We start from the raw sequence: 13738 nt of genomic DNA, 5'->3' as shown, positions 1-13738 counted from the left end.
GCACAATAATGTAATTATATTGGCGTATTACATTCTGACTCTGGGTGTTAGAGAGGAGGGGGTAGTAGATGTGTGTTTGTGCCATGCCGTAATGCAAGGGATGCTTTGGGGTTGAGATACGCTTGTTGGATTTCAGAGGGATGGGGATCAGTAAATGCAACGTCTATCAATGTCACACTGCTATGATTAATTGTGCAAACTTGGTTAGATGAGCATAGAAGAGCCCACTGGTCAGTGATCAGACCGCAGCGCTAGCATCCAGGGAGGAGGTTCTTCAGCACACTCTGCCCTGGGCCCCCTCCCATATATATATACACACACATACGTACATGCATTAGCTGCTTCCACGCTATGTAATGGCTCTGCATGGCAGCTAGTGTCCATAAACCTGCAGATCACACTGGAAGACAGTATTCACAATGCCTGACTGCTCACTTACGGCTGTCTCCTGTTCGGACTAATCCAGTGCAATATTAAGGCTTTTGGAAAGGACTCTGTGGGCGGTCAGCCATTTTTTTTTCCCTTTCCTTTTTTTTTCCCTCTTCACCCCTCACCCCCGCCACTTCCAATCCTCCCCCTCCTCCTCCTCCTCCTTTTCCTCCTCCTCTTTTCCTCCTATTCTTCAGTTTCAGCTATGGTCTTGCTTCTCTGAAAGAATGCTGGATGGATAAGATTTCATTAGTCACTTTGCATTCAGAGATGCTGGGGCTCCCAGCATTGTGAAACATGGAGACAGATGCTGTTGTGAGGACTGCAGAGCTGAAAAATAGTCCGACGCTTCCCAGCTCATCCTTTATCCCTTTGCCTCGGATGGTCTTGAGGTGGTTGCTCTTGCCTGCTGTCGCGTTTTGCTGCATGTCTGTGGATGTGATTCTCGCAATTCTCCTGAAATTTGCCCACCATGTATAAATTCTCGCCAGCCTGCGTTACCTCATTATGAAACCGCTTGCGTTCTCATCTAGCCATGGAATTATGGGGCAGCAGGAGAAGCACTATGTGAGTATGAGTTTCTGCATGTGAATCTGATTGGATTGTGCCATAGAAAGAGAAGTTATTGTAGGAAGTGCTGGGTAAAAGCATTTTTGTGTTGTTTTTTGTCTATATTGATGCGTCTGTAGGGTGAAATTCAGATTTGCACTAGTAGGCGTCAAGTGACAGCAGATGGTACGTGTTGATTGTGAGCTTGTACTTATTTCATTTATTTTCGAGGGGCTCTTGGGTTTCCTTAGCAACAGAAGAGCTCCGAGGTCTTCGTACTGGTGCAATACTTTTATCATTGTGGAGAAAGTCATAATATATAAATGTAATAGAGCATAAAATCTGTGAACACGTGTATACTTGATGCTATGAAATCTGTTGCTGGCTTTGTAATTTGTGTCTTTTAATATCCACAAAAGTGGACTACTGATAAAAAGTCACTTTGGCTTATAAAAATCCCCCTTCCCCCATATGCCCAATAGAGTAAAAAAAACTTCATTTCTCCTCCCACTCTGTGTACTTGGTGTTATACATTACATGTGATAGAAAGTTGGAGATTGGTAATATAAGTTTTAGTAGAGACTGTCTCTGTGAAGGTTTCTATAGCAATGAAAACAGAATGACATGTCTTGTGCCCATTGGGCACCTAAAGCGTGGCTCCATTTCTCCTATGTCTGAATATCTGCTTTTTTTCTGCTTCATATAAACCTGTAATATCCACATATGCTTTTAGGGTTTAACCTCTGTAGTAGAAAATGAAATGAAAGTGATCCTACATGCTTATGGCTCTTGGTCACACAGGGGTTAATAAGAGCATTCCCCTGAATTATAATTGATCCCATGAGTCAGCGCCACTTTTGTCACACAGTAATCCCTGTTTGTGGAAACGCACACACAGGCAGAACACCAGAACTCCTTGAATAAGGGCCACCCCGATTGGCTGAAAATGTGCAAGCTGTCTGGACAGGAAATGTGGGCTCTATGATCACTCAGTAATTAAGTCGATGTATTAAAGGTGAAAAGTTGCTGCAAAAATGTATATTGGCATAGTTTACTGTGTGATTGTGGCCCTGCTTAACATACATGATGCCAAATCTATAGCCGCCTATGTATCTGGGATGTTAGGGTGATAGTATGGTTGCCATTTAAACTCACATACAAGTGGGTGAGTCCTGAAAGGTAAATCTTTTAGCTGCACAGAAGTAAGGGTGTTTGAATTTTATAGTAATGTAGCTTTGCCATTCTGTCCTTCACACATGCTGTAAGAATTGTAATGGTGGCCATCTTACTTGTCATCCAGCTTTCCAAGAAGTGTCTAACTGGGAAGCAGCTGGTCTAGCCTCATGTGTGGGACTTGATGGACCCCCTGTCCTAAGCTTCAGAAGGTGTATATTTCTACATAGACAAAGCACCAAGCCCAGTGGGCCCTCGTACCCGCCCATGGTTTCCTGCTACTAATACTAGACCTGAGCTCACCTGAAGAAATTATTTTATAGTTATTTTTATAGTTATTTCCAAATGCTCCATGACTTCCAGGTAAGAAAAGTTTACCTGTGAACATCATATATTACTCTACCTAGCCGAATAAATAGTGTTTTTACAATGTGTTTCACAGTATCTGTCCAAGGTATACATCCTGGGGATACCTCTGAGGGGGTGTTTTTTTATTCATTTTTTTTTTATTCTTGTTTACTGTACACCTTTCTGTGGACTAGCTTAGACATCCATACTGCAGACGAATGTAGACACTTGTACTTTATTAGCCTAGATGTAAACTGGAATATACAGTAAATATAGAATAACTTAGGGTGGAAACCGCCTAGAATGGCTGCCATCTATATCATAAAAATCAAAGTCTGTCTGTCTGTCCTCTATAGACTTCCAAACGCCTGAACCGTTTTACCACAGATACATTGGGTGCCCGGGAAGGTTATTGCGAAGGTCCCGTCCCCGCCAGATGTACAGGAGGGGAGGGGGAGGGGGAAGAGAGGCGCCCCATAGAGATGAATGGGAAAATCTCCTCACTGCAAACACAGGTGATATAATTAGCTGCAGCCTACACGGCAGTTGGAGCCTTAGCAACCAATAGGATTACTGCTCTCATTTTCACAGGGAGCAATGGTTGCTAAGGAAGCTGCCTCACAACATCCACAGAAATAACTGGTAGACCCCCTACTCCAACTATACATTACATGTATATACAGGGCCCCCTACTCCATCCATACAGTACATGTATATACAGGGCACAACAGGTATACCAAACTGTGACTGGGTAACACTGCCACACCAGACCTGACCAATACCGCCATACTGTGACTGGATAACACTGCCACACCAGACCTGACCAATACCGCCATACTGTGACTGGATAACACTGTCATACCAGACCTGACCAATACTGCCATACTGTGACTGGATAACACCGCTATACCAGACCTGACCAATACCACCATACCGTGACTGGATAACACTGCCACACCAGACCTGACCAATACCGCCATACTGTGACTGGATAACACCGCCATACCAGACATGACCAATACCAACACACTGTGACTGAATAACACTGCCATACGGGTAAATACAACCCTACAGGTATACAGGACCCCAAAACTATACACTACAGGTGCACGGGACCTCCACAAAACTATACACTACAGGTATACAGGACCCTAAAACTATATACTACAGGTCTACAGGACCTCCACCAACTATATACTTCAGGTATACAGGAACTCCACCAACTATATACTACAGGTATATAGGACCCCAAACTATACACTACAGGTATACAGGACCTCAAAACTATACACTACAGGTATACAGGACCTACACCAACTCTATAATACAGGTATACAGCACCTTCACCAACTCTATACTACAAGTATACAGGACCCCAAATATACTACAGGTATACAGGAACTCCAACAGCTATATACTACAGGTATATAGGACCCCAAACTATACACTACAGGTATACAGGACCTCCACCAACTCTGTACTATAGTTATACAGGACCCTCAAACTATTTACTACAGGTATACAGGACCCCCGAACTATATACTACAGGTATACAAGATCTCCACCAATTATACACTACAGGTATCCAGGACCCTCAAACTATAAACTACAGGTATACAAGACCTCCACCAACTATACATTACAGGTATACAGCAACAAATATTTACTACAGGTATACAGGACCCCCGAACTATACAGTACAGGTATACAGGACCCTCACCAACTGTACACTGCAGGTATACAGGACCTCCCTCAACTATACACTACAGGTATACAGCCCCCCCCAAATACACACTACAGGTATACAGGACCCCCCCCCAACTATACACTATAGGTATACAGCCCCCCCAACTATGCACTACAGATATGCGAGACCCCTAAAAACTATACATTGTGGATATACAGAACCCCTCCAACTATGCACTACAGGTATACACTAATTCCACTGATTAACTCAGATAAAATAATACCTTTAGCTTGGCCTCCTGGGCACCTTAGAACAAATCTAATTAACACACTGACACTTTATACCCGGGCAGCGCCGGGTACATTTTCTAGTTTAGTCTAAAAAGGTGCCGGGACAGAGTACAAGATATCTACCTCTTGGTGCAGCCAGTGCAGTGATGTCCCTGTCACCTGTGGCGGTCCACTTACTACATAGGACAGAACTCAGTTGCTCTATTTGTTGCTGGATAAGGATAGTGTGATTATACGTTTCATCGTCTTATGGGGGGGGGATACAATTTTCTAAATCGGCTTTTTATTGTGTTACAGCAAAAAGGCTTTGTTTGTGGCAGGTGGCTGCATTATAAACAATACCTGCTTTCTGCCCAAAAAACTTTTTTGCCCAAATACTTTAACTACTTTAAACTACCCATCTTTACGATTTTCTTTGTCGGTGTACAGAAATGTGCATTTTCATTATGTGGTGACCATTATTAAAGTGTAGGTGGCTATAAGGGGAAGTATTAATGTGTGTGGATACTGAGATCTGTGTTACTGTGAGGGGTATAAAAGGTGGCACTGTTTATGGTATGGCAGAACATAAAGGAGGGAACTTTCATTGTCTGATGCATCGGCAATAGTGACCACAGTTATGACTCATTTCTGAAGTGCAGTAGTGGTAGGCACAGAGCAACACTGCAGATATTGGGGGCAATTGGGGGGGAAACAGAGACATCTGGGCATCAGACTCTGCATACAAGTTGTGGTTGGAGAAGTCTTCCTGGTGGTCTAGGCCAGATGGAAAATGGGAAAAGTGATATGATGTCACTGGATGTACTGTAGTAACTAGTGCAGGACCTATTTAGTGGTAATATTGGTCTTTCTATAGTGGTTTTTTTTTTGTTTGTTTTTGTCGCTATGTAGTCTTAGTTGCCATGGTGTGGCAGTATTTTTATTTAGCCCATGTATAGTGGTTTCATTAGTAATATTGGTCCTTGTAAAGTATTCTCTATTTATTGCCAGTATGGCCATGTTCAGTCACTGTCTGAATGTAGTAGTCATAGTGTGGCAGTATTTAGGCCATGTGTAATGGTATCATTGGAAAGATTGGGCTTTCTATAGTGTATTTTACACGATAACAGTATGGATTTACTTTATTATTGAACAATGGCATTATTTGGTCCTGGTATATTTGCTACTTTTTTGGTTCTGGTATATTCGTTATTTGATGACTACTTGTGCAGATACATCTTGTTTGTGTATGTAAAAGTTAGTAGGCTGGCCTATGTCCTGGTGCTTGTGTCTGTCCAAGGAAGTTGTAGAAATCTGCTCAACGGAGATCTGCACATCTCCTTCTGGTCTGTGGGAATGTGACACTGCTGTTGGCTTTCAGCTTTTAGAGCTCCACTCTTCAGTGTACCTGTTAAATTTGATTCAGATCAATGTATGAAATCTTGGGGTCCTTTTTACACGTACACTTAAATTGCTTAATCGCTTGTTTAGTGATAGTATCTATATACTGTGAACAATGTATATTTACACTGAAGACTTTATTTTGAGGTCAGCTCAAAAGATGAATGCGAACAATTTTTACGTTCATAGTTTGATCGTTGCCACATTTACGGTATGTTCACACTGAGTAAATCAGGTGGGATTCCGCGGTGTGGCTCTCCGCCAAGTGATCCCGTCCGCCTCAGTATGCCATAGCTTGTTTATGGTAGAGCTTGTGCTCCTCCGCTGTCGCCGCTCTCCCCTCAGAGAATTGACTTGTCAATTCTTTGAGGGGAGAGCAGTGGGGGCGCGAGAGCTCTCCCATAGACAAGCTATGGCACACTTAGGCAGACGGGATCTCCGCCTGCAGAATTCCACCTGATTTACTCAGTGTGAGCCCTTACACCAGATGATTGTCACTTAAATTCAAACAATTTCACAGTTTACCTTTAGGGTGCCTTTACACGTACCGGACCCCCAGCGTTTTTCACGCTGCAAATTTGCAGTGAAATCCACTGCGGATCCAGTGTCATTCAACCCCAATGACAATACATCTACCCCCCCCCCCCCTGCAAGCTAGAGCGGTGTGTGCAGCGTCCAGAGCCGCTAGTTAGGAGTAGAGAGCCGTGCCCGGCAGAAGCACAGCGCTGAGCACACTTGAGGGGAGCTAGATTGAGCCTGCACGTCAGCCTGCACAATCTAAAAAGTGGTCTGTGCGGGAGGAAGGATGGGTGCGCTGTCACTGTAAGTTGTGCTCCGGCCGCCGAGGGGGTTAATTTACATACTCGCAGCGGGATGTCAACCTTTAAAGTGGATCTGTCAATTGTTCCGCTATCATCTTTAAAGGGGTAGTTTGTAAAAAATCTCCAGTCTTACAGTACTTATCAGTTGCAGTATGTCCTGCAGGAAGTAGTGTATTCTTTCCAGTCTGACACAATGCTCTCTGCTGCCACCTCTGTCTATGTCGGGAACTGTCCAGAGAAGTAGCAAGTCCCCATCGAAAATCTTTCCTGTTCTCCAGACTGTAAAGAATACGCCACTTTCTGCAGGACATACATCAGCTGATAAGTACTGGAAAACGTGAGATTTTTTTTTTTTTTTATAGAATTGCAAATCTCAGGCATTTTCTGGCAGTTGGTTTCAAAAAAACAAAAACCACTTTTAGTGAACTACCCCTTTAAACTTAGGGTACGGAGGGAGATGAGAGAGGGTACGGAGAGAGATGAGGAGTTTGGGTATTCTCTAGAAGGGGATTTTTTTGTATCATATGAGAAAGCAACTGCTAGGACTCATGGTAAAGGCCTTAGGAGTCCCCCACAATCCTCAGGTCCTGATGTGTTTTTGTACCCAAAGAGAACTGACAGTCATATTATATAGGGAGGGATTAGGACTCACAGGACCTGGCCATAGACTTTCCATAAAAATAGTATATCTAAAAAAATAAAAAAAGTAAATCTAAGAAATTGATTGTCAGGTCTCTGTAAAGTTGGTGATGTCACGTCACATAAACTGCCAACACCTGCTGCAGCGGTGGGACAGACTGGAGAAGCAGGAGCTGGCAGTTTATGTGACGTGACATCACCAACTTTACAGAGACCTAAACACTCCATGCTGTAGTAAGTGCAGGGAAATGCACTATAGGTGAATTTTCAATAATAAGTGGCTATTAGTAATCTTCATAACTTTTGTTGGGCAATAACATATCTTAAAATAATTTTGACCGGACTTCCCCTTTAAGCTGTGGCAGGTGCAAGTGGATATTGACAACACATTATTGACTTTTTATATGATACATTGGGGTTCATGTATTTTAATGACAAAAATATTGCTTCTGTTTTTGCCAAAGTAGAAGGAAAAAAAATTCTGGAACGCTTGATGGCAAATCCCAACATAACCTCCTGATGTAATTATAGATAGCTTTATAGTGTAGAATGTGGTTGTATTATATGGTGTGTCATAGATTGGCTGATATTTTCCTTGCACCGAGGCAATGCTCTATTTTTCCCAGATGGGGATGCTGTAAGGGTCCTTTTACACACACAGATCGCTTTAAGGGAACCAATCAGGAGCATTTAGGGTTCCAGGTTACAATAATGATATGAGGAATGCTGCTGTGTTCCCTACCGTATAAACTGCTTGTTTGGCATTGCCTCGGTCTCTTAAAAAAAAAAATGTATTTTTATTCCTCTTTGCATTGTATGCAAATCAGCAGCGACTAGTCATGTGGGTGGTGTCTCCTCATCAACTAGCCACGGTTCCCTGGCTATAATTACTCCCCCCTGTACTGTAATCCTGCCTCTTAGGATTTCATTCACAGGCCACAAAGCCTACTACACAGAGAGGAGTGATAACAGCCCAGAACCGTGACTAGTTGAGGAAGAGATACCACCCACATGACTAGTTGCTGCTGATTTGCACACAACACAAAAAGGAATAAAATTACATTTTCAGTAGGAAGGAGGCAACAGGAAGTGAACGGTTTATATAATAGGAAACGCTGCAGCATACCGAATATCATCATTATTGTAACTTAGAACCCTAAATCCTCATGATTGTTTCCCTTTAATCACTTGTTTAGTGATTGACAAGTGGTGATTTTTTTCTTTTAAATGATAGGCCTTCAGACAAGAAGATAAATCTCTAGTTGCTGAGAAGTCATTAATGTGTTTGTGAATATTCGTAATTACATTTGTATCTATATACTGTGAATGACCGAAAGTCTTGAACGATTAGCTATGATTTTGAGGTCAGCTGAAAAGATGCCATCAACGACATGCAAATTACTTTTTTGTTCGTAGTTTAATCGTTGCCTTGCTTACACCAAAAGATTGATTAAATGTAAAAAAATTTTTGCATGATAATCGGCCTGTGAAAAAGGCCCTTTAAGCCGCTAATATCTGAATGATACTTTGAGGCCATAAATAAGAGTTTGTAATATTTACCTCCACTCTCCTGGGCGTTGAGGGACAGAAAATGTGCCAGTTATGTTATTTATGTTATATTTATGGACATTGTCAGGACCTGAGTTATGAGATGATAGACATAAATTACAGTGTGTATGTGCTGAAGAGAGATACACTAGGTACTACTCTCTCTCTGTCGATATACAGATGTAACCTAATGTGGCAATGACTTATTATTGACGACATCTCACTTTAACACTGTTGATTCCAATGTAAATTGCTTGTCTCCTTTGAAAGGGATTCTTTGGGGACCCTATTGAAGCCATAAATTCTGTAACTATCAAGTAAAGTTCAATGAAGACCTGGCGGCTCATGGAAAACACATGTTCAGGGGTAATGTAGTCAGGGTATTAAAGGGAATCTGTCAACACCTGGAGCCAACCCGATGTGCTGACAGTCTTCAGTAAGTGACAGTTTACTAGTTAGCAGGGTCCCTTTGCCTTAGCTCTTGAGGGGAGGGTATGCTGCACAATTTCATATCTTCCACTGTAATGAAGAGTCAGGGTGTATTCACACATACAATATCTGCAGCAGATTTGAAGGCGCAAATCAAATCTGGGCCATCATATCTGCTGTGGATCTGCTACAGATTCAAATCTGCACCATCAAATCTGCAGATCCTGTATGTGTGAACGCACCCTCAAAGCGGAGTTGTGGTGGGGCATTTGTGCCACACTTTAGCATGCCTCACCTCTCCTTCCTCCTCTCATTTCTCCATGAATATGGGCCTGAGAGGCCGAAGCCAATGGCCACACTTGGAACACTCAACGTGCATGTGCCACTCCCACGGTCTACGGCGCCTGTGCCAACAACAAAGAGAAGAGGTGTGCGGCCTGTGATAACAGTGGCAAACTGTTGTGACAGCGCGCACGGCCTTTGACAGAATCGGCGCATGTGTGATTGTGCAGGAGGCTGTTTATGGAGAACGGTGAGGAGGTAGGAGTGGTGAGGCGTGCCTGATCACAACTCCTCTTTGACACTATTACAGTGGAAGATATGAAATTGTGCAGCATCACTTCCCCCGAGAGCGAAGACAAAACTAGTAAACTGTCACTTAATCCACACTGTCAGCACCTTGGGTCAGCTCCAGGTGCTGACAGTTTACCTTTAATTTCTTCAGGTGAGAAAACAGAAATTTCCCTCATTGGACACATTGGAGAAATCCTATTAATTCTTATGTCCTAACAAAGAATCATTATGGTGCCATCACATTGACTACAGGCTTAAATGCTGGATAATACAGAAGTTGTATATGTGAACAGGAATACCTTCACACAGACTTGCACTGTTTGGTATCTAATCTCTTGACAACAGTGTGTCTTTTGTAAGTCCACCTATACATGCAATTTTCGCTCTCCACCAATAGTGATTTATCATTCACCATCGAGAGATGATTTAACAAAGCCATCTGTAATGGTTCTCTGGTGTTCATTATAAATGAGTGTAGGGTGGCATAAATAGAGCACTGGCATTACCAGCAGTGGCACAAGAGACTTGTCCACCACTTCCAACATGCTTTGTAGGTTGCCAGCAACTACGTGTTTATTAAAGTCAGTTGGCTCATTGATTTTCTGTTTCCTGTAGTTACATAGTGAATCATCTGCAGTGCTTAGTCTATACCACTCCTGACTTTATAATATAGGTCACCAGAGTAGTTTTGCATTTAAAAAATGTTTTTGTAGTGCAAAATACAAACTGGTCTAGCACTCAGGAATCCCTTTCACATTACTATTCTTAGGCCTTTGTGTTAGGTGCTTTTAGCCAATGACTTAAGTAGTAGTTGTACTGTACCGTCTCAATCTATTAGGTGAGCATATTACCTTGCCTGTAGACAATGTGCTCTAGAGCTGTACTCTCTAATCTGTCATCTGGATATACGAACCCTGCACTAAATTCCTTCTCACCAGTCCAGAAAGCAGTCTCCATCAACAACTTTCTTCACTGTTACAGGTATAAATAAGCTCCTTTATGCCCCTCCAGCACCCCGCAACTAAATGCTATGAGTGTTGGTTATATGTCCCTTAATTTTTTTTTTTTTAATAACTTGCTCATCTAGTAATGTGGGTGGTCTGGACATCCTAACTAGTAATGGCTGGCGGGAAATCTTGTCGGGAATCACGCCTCCCTGGGAGCATCGACAGACAGGGGTGACCCCTCTGTGACGCTGATGCTCCCAGGGAGGTGGTATTGCCCGTGAAATGACCTGTCTCAGTCAGTGATTTGCTGAGTAAGCTGTCACTCCCGAGACAAGTTTGTCTCGGAAGTGGAGGCTCTGCAGTCAGTAAGCCGGTGACCCTAGAGGAGAACAGCGAGGGAGCGCAGACCGGTAAAGATAACGGGGAGATTTATCAAACTGGTGTAAAGTAGAATTGGCTCTGTTGCCCCTAGCAACCAATCAGATTCCACTTTTCTTTCCTCACAGACTCTTTGGAAAATGAAAGGTGGAGTCTGATTGGTTGCTAGGGGCAACTGAGCCAATTCTACTTTACACCAGTTTGATAAATTTCCCCCAACATGTTTATTGTTTTATATGCACCATCACCAATATACTAAAGAAGGATGACTTCTGGACAAGCCCTTATTATTATATGTCCTCTCTGCGCCCTCGGCCTGACTGCCTTGCTGGGTCTGTTATTGGGGACAGAAGGATCGGTGAATGTTAGACTGCTAGACCTTTTGTTTCCCATGAAGTTCAGTGCTGCCAGTGGGATGTGCCAGCCGCTCTGTACCAGTCCTGCATGTTTACAGAGGTTTTTATTGATAGCCATGTAATACGTATTACATGGGGCAGTGTTATATATAGTACCTGTCATTAAATCCATTGTTGGATTATATGTGGTAATGGGAATCAAAATCAATGATTTTGCTTGAAAATATTTACAGACTATATGATCTGAATGACCTGGAAGACCTAAGGACACATATGAAGCCTGGTGATCCAGGCTTAGAAATTTATGGCCACTTGGGGCATATAGACATGATAAAGAATTGTAATTCTTGTATGACTTCTCTATGAGCCAAAACTAAGAGCTGCCATGGCAGAGTCTGTCAATACGTTAAATGGCAGACTATTGAAGCTGACTTTTTTTTTAAAATATATACACTATATCAACATATACACTAGAAAATGATTTTAATGTGTACATCAGTGTACCTTTACTAAGTATGTTACAGACTGAGAATACGGAAATTTGTATATTGCATACTTTTTCATGGCAGTCAATGAAAGATTTATGTAAAAAGTAAAATATGTTTTGCAACAGCAAACTTGTTTTGAGATCTGCTTCTGAGAGGCAGGTGCAGCAAATGTCACAAACTACTTCCCATGTCTAGGTACATTTGTATTTAGTTTACCACCCCTTTAGAGTGTACTATTTATTAGGCGTCTTCATCCAATTGGTGTGCAGTTTCTCCTGTCTCCAGAAGAGCAGATAACTGTGGATGAGACCATGCTGGATGAGTTCTGTTGAATCAGTATAGTGATTCTTGTGCATGGAAATCACCCAGCATGGTTGTATCCATAGTTACCCCATCCTTTGGGGCAGGAGTGACTGCACACCAGTCGGGTAAAGTTCCCTAGCGACATGTACCCTTTAATGGCTCCCTAGTGTAGGGTTCAGCTGGTGACAGATTGTATCATTTTACATTTTTCTGCTACTTGCGCTGCTCTGAATAAATAATTAAAACCACACCTTTAAGTACTAAGAGAAAAAATAGTATTGGGTGTATAGATTTTCGGCTGTTCACAGCTGAAAATGAGCAGCGATCAGCAAGATTGGCATTCGTTTGCAGTGCCTTTACAAGACTGCCCGAATGATCACTGCACCGTTTGTGCGCCCATTTAAATTCATTGCTTTTGGTCGCACATTGCCTCTTTACACAATTTTACCCACACACAAAAGATATGATGAAAGAACAAGAGGGCATTTTCCCACTGCTTGGCTGATCCCTGAGACTTTTACACGGGCTGAATGAGTCTAGGATCGCTCATTGCCGATAATCCCATGTAAAAAGGACGTTAGGGAAAGAAAAAATACGGTTGGGGAATACTGGTGCACCTCCTAAATTCCTCAAAAATAACACAAACAAATACCTGAGAAAAGGAAGAACTTTTCAGTCCCTGTTTAAACTTCCCTCCATAAATGCAGAACTGCTTTTTAAAGGGTTGGATGTTAGCAAAAGAGAATGTCTTATATTTCTGAAACGCCTGAATGGGGAGGAGCTGCAATACTGAGAACAACCCATGTATACAATTGGCCCTGTAGTATGAGCAAGATCGGATTACACTGTCATGACATTACTATGGGCCACTCATACTATGAAAGTCTAAATCTAAGATGGTGCATGAAGTATCGATGATGTCAGATGTAGTTGTAGAAAGAAGATATAAAGCAATCAGAGCTTTGAGTGTCAGGCCTCTCTGACAGAGATAAGCCTGTTCATTACATAGTTACATAGTTAATACGGTTGAAAAAAGACACATGTCCATCAAGTTCAACCAAGGAGGGGATGGATACAGGGAAGGGGGAGGGGTGATAGGTTCTATACATATGCATTTATATTATTTTGCTCTATGAACTTGTCTAGGCCGGTTTTGAAGCCCTCTACTGTTGTTGCTGTGACCAGATCCTGTGGTAGACTGTTCCACAGATTCACAGTTCTCATGGTAAAGAAGGCTTGTCGCCTCCGGAGATTGAACCTTTTTTTCTTCAGGCGGAGGCAATGCCCTCTTGTCCATTGATTGCTATTTATTCTAATGGTGACCAAACTAGTTGAATTTCATAAAGAAATAAACCTTGCAGGGATTCAGAGTCTAAGCATTTGTGTATGCATAATTTCTG

At 42.3% G+C, this 13738-nt stretch overlaps 1 protein-coding gene across 12 annotated transcripts in view; it reads left to right on the top strand.

The window, feature by feature from the left end:
• The window catches only part of RAPGEF2 (Rap guanine nucleotide exchange factor 2), a 211231-nt gene that overhangs the window by 153508 nt on the left and 43985 nt on the right, over window positions 1-13738 (top strand). Inside the window, exon 1 of one of the 12 annotated variants that reach the window (XM_069977849.1) lies at window positions 790-996. The exons of 10 other annotated variants lie outside the window; for them this stretch is intronic. In XM_069977849.1, coding sequence (XP_069833950.1) covers window positions 937-996 — 60 coding nt within the window. In that variant the 5' untranslated portion in view covers window positions 790-936. Of the gene's footprint in view, window positions 1-789; window positions 997-11595; window positions 11648-13738 lie in introns of those variants that run through there. One more of the 12 variants, XM_069977850.1, reaches the window with a different exon arrangement.

The sequence above is a fragment of the Dendropsophus ebraccatus genome, chromosome 7 (genome assembly GCF_027789765.1).
Source record: "Dendropsophus ebraccatus isolate aDenEbr1 chromosome 7, aDenEbr1.pat, whole genome shotgun sequence".
Lineage (NCBI taxonomy): Eukaryota > Metazoa > Chordata > Amphibia > Anura > Hylidae > Dendropsophus > Dendropsophus ebraccatus.
This window is presented reverse-complemented; position numbering and strand designations above follow the sequence as displayed.